The sequence below is a fragment of the Citrus sinensis genome, chromosome 9 (genome assembly GCF_022201045.2).
Source record: "Citrus sinensis cultivar Valencia sweet orange chromosome 9, DVS_A1.0, whole genome shotgun sequence".
NCBI lineage: Eukaryota > Viridiplantae > Streptophyta > Magnoliopsida > Sapindales > Rutaceae > Citrus > Citrus sinensis.
In genome coordinates this window covers 1,584,216-1,596,071 of record NC_068564.1, presented here as the reverse complement: position 1 = coordinate 1,596,071, position 11,856 = coordinate 1,584,216, and the positions used below count along the sequence as shown (strand labels likewise).

General features: G+C 34.3%; 2 protein-coding genes across 2 annotated transcripts; both read left to right on the top strand.

Moving 5' to 3' along the window:
* Nucleotides 1–891: 891 nt before the first annotated feature.
* LOC102621068 (hypothetical protein) lies at nt 892–7,728 on the top strand. The gene is made up of 16 exons (XM_006490542.4): nt 892–1,436; nt 2,190–2,311; nt 2,462–2,550; nt 2,658–2,693; nt 2,965–3,058; nt 3,283–3,325; nt 3,420–3,511; nt 3,966–4,030; nt 4,269–4,765; nt 4,859–4,946; nt 5,027–5,161; nt 5,252–5,820; nt 6,212–6,347; nt 6,437–6,505; nt 6,626–6,757; nt 7,154–7,728. Exons 1-16 carry the CDS (start codon nt 1,204–1,206, stop codon nt 7,265–7,267), a joined length of 2,514 nt encoding a protein of 837 aa, XP_006490605.1. The 5' UTR covers nt 892–1,203; the 3' UTR covers nt 7,268–7,728.
* A 499-nt stretch (nt 7,729–8,227) lies between these two features.
* Nucleotides 8,228–10,925, top strand: LOC102620777 (F-box protein At5g52880). Its single transcript, XM_006490541.4, has 6 exons — nt 8,228–8,552; nt 9,009–9,163; nt 9,283–9,370; nt 9,522–9,724; nt 10,129–10,274; nt 10,520–10,925. Exons 1-6 carry the CDS (start codon nt 8,368–8,370, stop codon nt 10,637–10,639), a joined length of 897 nt encoding a protein of 298 aa, XP_006490604.2. The 5' UTR covers nt 8,228–8,367; the 3' UTR covers nt 10,640–10,925.
* Nucleotides 10,926–11,856: the final 931 nt, after the last annotated feature.

Here is an 11,856-nt window from a genome sequence, read left to right as displayed (position 1 = left end):
ATAGTTATTGGCGGTCCATATTTAATTTGATAGAGATGGTTGGTTTCTTCTTCAATTTTCCTACGACTTTTCTATTTTTGCCTCTTTTATTCAAATTTATATATATGGTCTTTGTCTATGGTCTATTTCAATTAATAAGATTCCTTAAAATAACACACAATATTTAAGATATAAATTCCACTCGCATAAGTAGAGGGATTCCGAACTTTCGATTTCATTCTTGTAATGGTACAAAAAAAAATCAAAAAGTAAAATATAAAATTCAAATGCATATGTAAGTTTAAAAAATAATTTGTGATACAATTTGTTTAGCCTATTAACTAAATCGACACCTAAATTAAATTTAAGTCAATGCTCACTATAACATTTTAAACCTAATAAAATATTAAATTGATATTGTCCGCGAACACATATTCTTTTAATTCACGTAATTATTTTTTTTGAGTCCAACACTATCACAACAATTTATTTAATTAGGAGGACACAAGATCTCTAAACACTCTAGAAAATAAATCTTCACTAACAATATGAGATATCACAATCTCCCTTTAATTTTGGAAAATAAAATGTTTGAGCTTTGAGCGAAAATAAGATATGGTGTCCAAACGACCATTCACATAGAAATAAATGCTATTTATGATTTTTTTTTTCAAATAAAAACATGATCAAACGAACGGATGACAGCCAAAGTTGAGGGTGGGGGTTGCATGATTAACCTTATTATAATTAATTAATTTAATAACAATTAAATAATCGCAAAAACAAAAAGCTGCCAACGAGTTAAAAAGTTATAGAAAAGAAAGCCGACCAATTAGAAGAAAAGGAAGAGAGTCACCAGTAAGTCAAAAAAGCAAGAGAAAAAATTGATAATAATATATTTTTCCCGGCAACCAAGCAAGCATTTAACGTCCATTAGTATAATAAGCATAAAGCATTGCTATAAATAGTTGAAGAGAAGGACACCACATAACAACAATTAGCGAGTGCAACCAACAAGAAGTCCATTTACCTGTCATCAAGCCTTTGACACAACGTTCTATTCGGACAAAACCAGATTTTTTTTTAATCCATTTATTTCTTCTTCATTCACCAACAACCCAGTTGGGACCAGAGTTCAAAGATTGCATTTTGCAGGTGAAAAATTATTAAAGTTGAAATTTTGAGAAGAGGGTATTGAAAAAGTTAGCATTTTGGGAGAGAAAAATGGAGCAAAAGCATATATTGTTGTCAGCTTTGAGCGTGGGAGTTGGAGTGGGGATGGGATTGGGATTGGCTTCAGGGCAAAGTGTGAGTAAATGGGGAGGTGGTTCAAGCTCTGGCTCTTATTCCTCGACGGAGGGTGTATCTGGAGAGCAGATTGAGAAGGAGCTGATGAGGCAAGTGCTTGATGGCAAGGATATCAAGACCACCTTTGATGAGTTTCCTTATTATCTTAGGTAAGCAAGAGAGTTGCAGTTTGTTAATTTCCTTTCGTTTGTGTCTTATTGTGTTAGATAATTTTTTTTTCTTTTAAATGTTTGGTTTTGGAGTTCTATGAGCATTTTAAGATCCTGAGATACAAAGATGATAAATAAATGTTCAATTTAAAATCTCTGTGATCCTCTGTTCCTTTTACTAGTTTGTTCACTGGCTTTTAATAAATAGAGAGTTTTTACTTTTTTTGTTTTGGCAGATTACTTTTTCCATGTCCTGTTTTACTGGGAAAAAAGAGATCTAATTCATCTCTGTGAAAAAGCTAGTTTGATTTCTTAGTTTTCTTTTGAATATTATATAGATCATGTGATCTCAATAATTACCAAAAAAATGAAATAAAATAAAATTAGATTATGACTTTGTCTCTGCATTTTGATAAATATTTGATGTTCTTGTTTTCTTTTATAAATAAATACTCAACAAATTTTAGATTATGGCCTTTTTCCCCCTGGAAGAATTTATGGTCTTATATATTTTTTGTAATAGCATGTACTGTGGTATTAACCCGGAATTTGTGGATTATGCAACTGGATATATCATCAACTTTTTCTGTCTTTTAGTCATAAGTTAGTGATGTTGTTAAGCTAAGGAGCCTAACATGTAATAATCATAAGAAGTTCTTGTATCAAACAAGCTTTCTCCAACACGTCAATTAGAGACAGATTTAATGGTTATATCTAATACTAATATCCTCATTCTGATGATGGCAACGACAGCGAGAGAACGCGGATGTTGTTGACAAGTGCTGCATATGTTCACCTTAAACACTCTGAAATTTCCAAACACACCCGGAATCTTTCACCAGCAAGCAGAACTATTTTGCTGTCAGGACCTGCTGGTAAGATAATGGGGATATGATATGCTAGTCTAGTCTGCATCAAATCTTTGTTCAAAATTCATTTTTGAATCTGATTGAAGTGTTAAACTAAAGCATCTATGTCCACAGTTCATTTTTAATATATTCTTGTTGCCAATTGATTTTCTGTAGAACTTTATCAGCAAATGCTCGCCAAGGCTTTAGCACATTTCTTTGAGTCAAAGTTGCTCCTGTTAGATGTTAATGACTTTTCCTTAAAGGTGACTATCACATCTTGACAGACGCATATATTATTTTAATATAATTTTTAATTCATTTGAATTCTCTCTGATTGGTACTTACATTCTTTGTGTTTACCTACCTACAGATGCAAAACAAATACGGTTGTGCCAGAAAAGAACCTGTAAGCTTTCCCTGACTTCTACTGATAAAAATACTATGTCTTTAAGGTTTCTGAATCTGAAATGTGTTTACTGTTGCATTGTCACATCATATGTTGTTAGAACAAAGTGGATGAATATAAGTCATAAAGTCAGAAAATAGTTTACCTTTGTTGAGATTCCGAATGCTTATCCATTTTGCTCCATACTGCAGAATGCTTCTGTTGGATACAAAAGTAAACCGATAGCCTGAAGTTGTGTGTCTTTTTCCTGATTAGTTGCTTTGTTTTGTAGTCTTTTAAGAGGTCCATCTCAGAGATGACATTGGAGCGGATGTCCGGTTTGCTTGGCTCCTTCTCAAAACTCCCTCCAAGGGAAGAAAACAAAGGTAGAAATAAAGTACTGATCTATTTGTTGGATATGTTTAGCAATTCTGCTTATTGGAATGAAGTTTGATGTTCGTTGATGTTTGTTGATCCGAGGTTTTGATGATTTCCATATGATTTTTCTACTTCAAATATAATCTTGATTGTTTTTGTTTTACTGTTTTCATTTCTTGTTGATTCTTTTTCTCAACATTTATTATTGCTCTGATCAATAATTGTTTCACAGGAACATTGCATCGGCAGAGCAGTAATGTTGATTTGAAATCAAGGTATAGCATATGAACTAACAGTTAGATTTTAAGCTTCATTTGTTGAGTGGATCATTTGTGCCTACTGGATTCTAATTGCTTCATAATTTTTCAGATGTATGGAAGGTTCAAGTTTTCTGCCAAAACATCGTAGAAATGCCTCTGATATGAGTAGCATCTCCTCCCTTGGTGCTTCTCCAAGTCCAGGTTAGTAATTTGTATTCTTTTCATACTATCCTGAAATCTTAAAAGGTTACTGCATCACATTGTCTCTCTGTTAATTCTGATTGTTATCCTGATTGTTCTCATAAATACAAGATACTTTCATAGGCAGTTAACAATCTTCTGTCGGAGACACATTATGCTCATTGCGATGAATTCACTTTTACTTGATTTGATCATGATATCTTCACCAGAAACCTTGTTATTACAATGTACACTAGCAACTTATAAGTTTTCTGGAACATTCCCTACATCACTCCTAGTTTTCAAAAAAGTGAATATGATTACCAAAAAATCTTACTTTTTACCATGGCTTTCATTCAAGTAGATATATGGCTTGCAGTAGCTTCTTCACAGTATCTCATACTTCATATACAGTTACCAAAAAATCCTATAACTTACTGTGGCTAATACATAATTTTCATTGATTTATTTTCAGCTCCACTCAAGCGCATAAGCAGCTGGTGTTTCGATGAGAAACTTTTTCTACAGTCTCTGTACAAGGTATCTTAAGTACTAAACTGCTCGTCTTGAAAGATAAAATGTTGTTAAATTTATGGGAGATCTTGATTGGAAGATACCTGTTCTTAACTTCATATGTGTGTCTGTGAGTGTATGTGTGAGTGAATGTGTTATGCATAAAGTGCCTCAACTATACAGTCAGCACAGTTTTTTTATAAGCTTTTCTTTCTGGACTCGAAATATGAAATAAATGGGTAATAACTTGTTATTTTTCATACAGGTATTGGTTTCAATAACTGAAACCAGTTCTGTCATTTTATACCTCAGGGACGTTGATAAGCTTTTATTTCAATCACAAAGGTTTTACAATTTGTTGGACAAATTGTTGAAGAAACTTTCGGGATCAGTTTTGGTGCTTGGCTCTAGGATGTTGGAACCAGAAGATGATTGCAGGGATGTAGATGAGAGGCTCACCATTTTATTCCCATACAATCTTGAAGTCAAACTACCTGAAGATGAAACTCATCTAGTTAACTGGAAAGCTAAACTGGAAGAGGATATGAAGGTTCTCCAGTTTCAAGATAACAAAAACCACATTGCTGAAGTACTTGCGGCCAATGATCTTGAATGCGATGATTTGGGTTCAATCTGCCAGGCAGATACAATGGTGCTTAGTAATTACATAGAAGAAATCGTGGTATCAGCAATTTCTCATCATTTAATGGACAACGAGGATCCAGAATACCGAAATGGGAAGCTTGTTATATCATCCAAGAGGTATATGCCTTTCTTAATAATCTTTTTCTTTCTTCTTCTTTACCAATCAAATGGTGAGGGTTTTATCTGATTACTATTCTGGATTTTGAACAGCTTGTCCCATGGATTGAGTATATTCCAGGAATGCAAAAGATTTGGGAAGGACAGCCTGAAAATGGAGACAAATGCTGATGGTGCCAAGGTTGATTTTACTCTCGAAACCTTATTCAACAATTTGAGCATAGTGATCCGGGTGCAACTAACCCTTCTTGTCATTTTCAGGAAACTGGAGAGGAGGCTGTTACTGCAAAGACAGAGTCAAAGGAAAACCCAGCATCAGAAAGCAGAAGTGAGATGGAAAAATCAGTTCCTGTGGTGAAGAAGGATAGCGAGAATCCTCCTCCAGCCAAGGCACCTGTGAGTTGAAAATCCTATATATCTTTATCATTGTTTCTCTTTAGTTCTTTCAGCTCTGTCTCACTGTGGAATTTTTATGGTTGCCTGCAGGAATTTCCTCCAGACAATGAGTTTGAGAAGCGCATTAGGCCAGAGGTTATCCCTGCAAATGAGATTGGAGTGACCTTTGCAGATATTGGGGCCTTGAATGAGATTAAAGAATCACTACAGGAGCTGGTCATGCTCCCTCTTCGAAGACCGGACCTGTTCAAAGGTGGGCTTCTGAAACCATGCCGGGGTATTTTACTTTTTGGACCTCCTGGTACTGGCAAAACAATGTTGGCCAAGGCAATTGCAAATGAAGCTGGGGCAAGTTTCATTAATGTCTCAATGTCCACCATCACTTCAAAATGGTTTGGGGAGGATGAAAAGAATGTTCGAGCTTTGTTCACACTTGCAGCAAAGGTCTCTCCAACAATAATTTTTGTGGATGAGGTTGACAGCATGCTTGGCCAGAGAACCAGAGTTGGGGAGCACGAGGCTATGCGGAAGATTAAGAATGAATTCATGACGCACTGGGATGGGTTATTGACAAGGAACGGTGAGAGAATTCTGGTTCTTGCTGCAACCAACAGGCCATTTGACCTTGATGAAGCCATTATTAGGCGATTTGAACGCAGGTATATTAATGCAGTAGTTAATTAAATCCTCTTCAGCAGCACTTGTTGGCGTTGAAAGCATATCTTCCCTTGTCTTGCTATCCCAAATTCTGAGGAAATTATATGATTAATGTATTTTCTGAATTCGTCAATCAATGTTGAGCAGATATTCATTCGACCTCCCTAAGTTATTGATTTTACTGAATTTGCATCTATTTATCATATTGAAACTATTTTAAGCGTTAACGATTTCTCTTGGTAAAACTTTATTTGTCTCTCTGTTTGGTGCATTAGAAAATGTTACAAAGTCCTAACTTTTTATGTGTGACCCTTGTTGTACGGTGACTGGTGGTTGGCATATTAAAATGTTAGCTTCATGTTTCTTATTCCAATGCTTTTCTATGTCGAGCAGAATCATGGTTGGACTGCCATCTGCCGAAAACAGGGAAATGATTTTGAAAACACTTCTGGCAAAAGAGAAGGTCGAAGATCTAGACTTCAAGGAGCTTGCAGCTATGACTGAGGGATATAGTGGAAGTGATCTCAAGGTTTGTTATTAAATATGTTAACGGTAATATCTCTTGAAATAAATTCATTACTGGCTCTAATCAGCTCAGGCATGAACTGTTTGCAACAGAATTTGTGTGTCACAGCTGCATATCGACCTGTTAGAGAGTTGATACAAGAGGAGAGAAAGAAGGATATGGTAAAGACATGAAATATTCCTCTACTTTGCAGTCATTGCTGATCTTATCCCACTTCTTGCTATATCCAATACCTGTTATGATGAAATATCTGATTTTCTTCTCTAAATAACTTTAAACAGGAAAAGAAAAAGAGAGAGGAAGCTGCTAAGAGCTCAGAAGATGCTTCAGAAACAAAAGAAGAAGCTAAAGAGGAACGAGTAATTACTTTGAGACCTTTGAATATGGAAGATATGAGGCAGGCAAAAAATCAGGTACTTTACCTTTCTCTCGATGCTCAAGATATAAACAAAGCAAAGATATATGCAATGGACTGTGTTCTTCAGTGTCACCGTTAACAACTGCAGTTTAATTTTTTGGAAAATTGATATAATTGGTGGTTTGAAGGCATCACAAGTGCTAGTCAATGTTGTCAAATTCTGCTACACATTATGTTCACTGTTCCAACTAAGATGCTCAAGATTTTTGATGGCTTGCTGCATGTTTGGCAATGACAAGCTTGTGTCATTTTGAACTGATACAATATTAGTTGATAAATTTTGAACTCTGGCATGCAGATTTTAGTTGCAGAAAGACATTTATTGTTCTATGTTTCCATTGTAACCTACAATAACTTGATTGATATTTAATGTTCTAATACTATAATGCAGGTTGCTGCTAGTTTTGCTTCTGAGGGTTCAGTAATGAATGAGCTAAAACAGTGGAATGATCTGTATGGAGAAGGAGGTTCAAGGAAGAAGGAACAATTAACTTATTTCCTATAGATTAGTCGAATGCTGCAGGCTACTTCTGTCCTCATCTACTTTTTATGAAAAACAGTGATTGATTTTAGAAGCCAAAGTACCCGTCGACGTGGCATGCAGTCTGTCCAGGCATACAACAGTAATGTTGCATTCAATAGAAAGTTGTGTCATCGAATCCTCACACATGAAATGCAGACAGACAGGGCAAAGCTTCAGAGGAGGTGCCCGTATACAATAGGGTTCTCGGTGTTCGTTAGGCCATTCATCAGAACCATTTGCCACAAGTCTTCTTAGGATATAGTATTCATTTTTATGTGAATGTGTGGTATTTGGAAAATGCAGAATCTGAATATTGGGTTGTTCTGATTGTTCTGTTAGTTTTATGGAACATTGTAATACAATAGCATTTGTAAATTAGTATCTGTGTAATCTTTGATGGTACAACACTTTCTTTTTCTTCTAGAAATTTGCACTTTACTGTTTGTTGTGTGTGATTACTTATTTTTACTTAATAGAGTCACAAACTTCTTCACAGTAGATGATGAGACATAGCAATCTTTGCTCTAGCGTTAATCTTCCCCCCCCCCCCCCCCCTCCCCTCTAACTAGTTCATAGGAAAAATCATGCGGTAGAGCAGAGACTTTGCTTTTATGATCCATTAATAATTTAATCTAAATTTAGTGGATTCGACAAGGAGAAGGAGATCTAGTGTTATGTCACGTGATAAAACATTTTTAGATTGTCATACCGGAGCAATTCCACGCAAATCCTTTCTCATACTTGTAACATACTCTAATGTCTTTAATTTAGAGTTTATTGAATATATAGCTTGAAAATTTGTGACCAATATGTTAAAAGAAAAATTAGTTTGAGATTAAAATTTGTTTAAGTCATTCAATAGAAAATTGCATAACTAAAACAATAAAATTATTTTTTAATTAAAAATAAAAAATATTAAAATATGGCACAAATAATTTTCAATTGGTACAAAAGGCTAACAATGATGGTCATGTATCTTTGCGCCCCCGCCCTGGCCCTGCCCCGGCAGGCGTTGTTCTGTTGCTAATTCTATCAAACTGAGAAACATTAATTGTTTTGTTGTCGTAACAAAGCTTCAGAAAATGTCAAATTCAACGGAGAGATATCAAAAGCTAGGCTTAAAAGAAGCTCTTACAAGAATCTACAGATACCCAATTGCTTGTAAAGAGCTGAGCTTTATATTCAGAGGAGCTTACTCCAAACTCCCCAAGAATGTTCAGTCCCTCATCTTTCAAGATTCTCTCGCCGCCTTTCGTCTCCTTCCCGAGTATGTATATCTTCTTTTCGATTTTGTATTTGTTGCCTGTTCATTTGTTCTTGTGTTGTAATTTTGTCAAAATTGGATACCCAGTTTATAATTTTGATTAAAAGAGATTAATACAGGATCATAATTTACCAATTTTAGACTTCATGGGAAATTAGGTTGTCGTTTGTTAAGTGATCAAATACTAGAAACCTTTTTTGTATTTTTTTAATTAGTTGTTGTAAATGAAACAAATTGTGGATGGCCTCTTGGCCTTCCCCAATTCTAATTGCTGCTTATATATTAATTTATTTCTGTGTTGTGAAATGGAATCATTAGATGAACTTTAGCTGCTGCTGTATTGCAATTAAGCAGCAGGACACCAGTTATGAACATACCCTCTAGATGACATTCTTTGGTTGTGTTGGGTTTTCTAGTAAAATCTGCTAATATTATTTATGATGATTATTTTATGATCAGAATGCAGACATCCAGTGCTGTTTCTGCTGCGCATCTTCTTTTTCAGAGTGCAGAGGCAGTATTGCCAAAGCAGAAAAAGAATCTGGCCATTACAGAATATAAACAGGCTAAGGTTGCCCTTAAGAGGCACTGTAAAGCTCGCCAGGAAGAGCAAGGTATGCACCATTCACTGATGTTGAATTTTTTTCTAAGCTGAGCGTAATTCTTTATTGAAAATTGGAGAGGGAAATGCTTGATCCACCTTCATAATCATTTTCTTAACATATACTTGCAGGCTCTGTCCAACTACCCCAGGATGTTCTTGTACATATTTTTAGATTTCTGGATTTGCAATCTTTAGTTTCTGTTGGGCAAATCTGCTGGTAATTTTCTTTTTTTCTACATAGAGCATTTATTGAGACTCCTTGCATGGCTGACCTCCTCATTGCATTGCCATGTATCTTTTATAGTTTTCCTTTAAAAATTAAGTTTATTTTCTTCATAGTTTGATTGTTTTGGCCTCTCCATGTGAAGGTCTTGGAATTTAGCGGCAAGTGATAACCACCTGTGGCAGTTGCAATATGCCATATATTTCAGTAATTCTGATAATTGTTTAAAGACCAAAGTTCAGCAGAGCGGCAGAGTGATAGAAGATAAAATGAATACACTTCTACAAGATAACATGGCTTCCCAGCCCTCTGTTGATTGGCTAGAAACATTTAAAGGAGCATATATAGGTATGGGATTTACCATCTCTTGTAAGGTATAAGTGTTATGCTATTTTCTAGATCTTATGTGTACACTCAGTGGTTAAGCTAACTTATGTGAAGTCACCTTTCTTTTGAAACAAAACAGTCTTGATATTTGACAATATTATTATTTTGATCTGGTATATAGAATTATTTACTTTGCTCTTTCAATTTTAAAATGCTATAATGAGCCATTTGTTGCACTTAGAGATTTCCTATGGCACATATGAATATATATGCTTTCAAGAATCTCTCTCCTTTTTTCTGAGCACATGCGCACAAACGTGCACATCCATGAATTCGGATTCCAACATATGTTTCTGCCTTCTATACCTGTCATCTTTAATTTGCAAAACATTTGCTCTTACTATTGCCTTCTGTCTTTGTATCAGGTAATTCATTGAAGAAACTAACATCAAATAGGGGATTCTGTGGGCACTGCAATGCAGTAGTATGGCTTAATAACTTGAAATGTTCTAATGAACGCTGTGGTCTGAAATTCAAAAATCAGCAAATCAAGCTTCTATCCCCTTGCCAGGTACATATGGTACATGATTAACTTAAAGCTATCTCTAACGTTCTTCTATGAGCTGGATAATATGTCCCTTGGTTTGAAATTGCTAGAACTTTAATGACATCCAAAGGATTGAACTTCCATATATCACTTAGTGTCATGGTTTCTTATTTCATCCCTTAGCCCTTTTTCCCTTTTTCATTATCTTATTCTGCATCATCTTAATTTTATACTGATTAGCTATGTTCATCCTGCATTTGTCATTTTAGGTCGTTAAATATCTACTGGACGATCCCTTGTCACTGTCATCTTCTTCAGACAGTGACAGTGAATCAGATGAAGAATCCATTTCCAGCTTATGGGCATATCCCAAACACTTGCATGTGTGATAAACTTATTCAGCAGGAGTTAATTTCTGGACCTTGTTTGACAAGATCGTGTGGATATTAACGATATTGTTGTTGAAGTTGAAAAGGGGTGGTTAATGGAGGCAGATTCCTTGATTTTTTGTAATGGGTTCTGTTTCTGTATCCTAGATGTTTTCTTGATCCTAGCATGGCAAAAGAGAATATAGACTGCAAATGGAAATTTTTAGTTAAGAATGATCTTAATGCTGTATTAAAACCATAAATTATTCAGTTGGATAAAGAAGAATATATCATCCGCTTCATTTTAGTTATTTGTATTGTTTGGTAGGTTATTAATTTTATTAGGGAGATTGCCAATTTCCCCACTACAGTAATCAATATATATCATTTTTCTCCCTGTTGTTTTTATAATGGTAAAAAACTCTCCTGGTAGCATAAGTTTACAATATTACCCTTATTTTCAACTATTGTTTTATTTATATTTATTATAAATTAAATAAATCACATGAATAGAAACTAAATAAAAAATTAAGCATTAAAAACAAGAAATATATGTTTTGATATGAGCAAAAAAATTAATAATAAAATTTTTTTCTTGTACTTATTTAATTTGTGAAAATTTTCTTATAATAAATATATAAGAAAATTATTATAAGAAAACTTGAATGACAAATAAAAATTTATTATAAGATAAATAATAAAATATTTTTTCTATCTTTTTACATTTAATTTTAAAATATTACAAAATGTTTATTATAAGAAAATGTTCACAAAATAAATAATTACAAGAAAAAAAATTTATTATTAATTTTTTTCTCATATTAAAACATATATTTCTTATTTTTAATGCTTAATTTTTTATTTAGTTTCTATTCATGTAATTTATTTAATTTATAATAAATGTAAATAAAAGAGTAATTAAAATAAAGGTAATAGTGTAAACTTAAGCTGTCAGGAGAGTTTTTGACTATTATAAAAACAGCAGGAAAGTAAATAGTATATGTTAATTTCTGAAGAGGAAAAAGTGGTAATCCCTTATTTTATTATGGTAGTAACTTTTATGAGGAAGGGAGAAAACTACATTTATGTAAAACTCATGTTCTGTGGGCTTCAAATGTGTGGGCCGGGAACCGCTCCGGCTCCGCACAAACACATTGATCTAGATTTGGGCAGACGTTGGACCTGAAGGCCCATACTTTCTCAAACTTGAGAGTGACAAAGCAGTCTATATATCTCTC

What these genes read in the sequence shown, in the direction of transcription:
- LOC102621068 (XM_006490542.4), top strand. Translation starts at nt 1,204, where the DNA reads ATGGAGCAAAAGCATATATTGTTGTCAGCTTTGAGCGTGGGAGTTGGA. An exon ending in TTAATGACTTTTCCTTAAAG is followed by an intron (nt 2,551 to 2,657) that starts GTGACTATCACA and finishes ACCTACCTACAG; the next exon opens with ATGCAAAACAAATACGGTTG. An exon ending in TGAGGCAGGCAAAAAATCAG is followed by an intron (nt 6,758 to 7,153) that starts GTACTTTACCTT and finishes ACTATAATGCAG; the next exon opens with GTTGCTGCTAGTTTTGCTTC.
- LOC102620777 (XM_006490541.4), top strand. Translation starts at nt 8,368, where the DNA reads ATGTCAAATTCAACGGAGAGATATCAAAAGCTAGGCTTAAAAGAAGCT. An exon ending in AGCTCGCCAGGAAGAGCAAG is followed by an intron (nt 9,164 to 9,282) that starts GTATGCACCATT and finishes ATATACTTGCAG; the next exon opens with GCTCTGTCCAACTACCCCAG. An exon ending in ATTTAAAGGAGCATATATAG is followed by an intron (nt 9,725 to 10,128) that starts GTATGGGATTTA and finishes TCTTTGTATCAG; the next exon opens with GTAATTCATTGAAGAAACTA.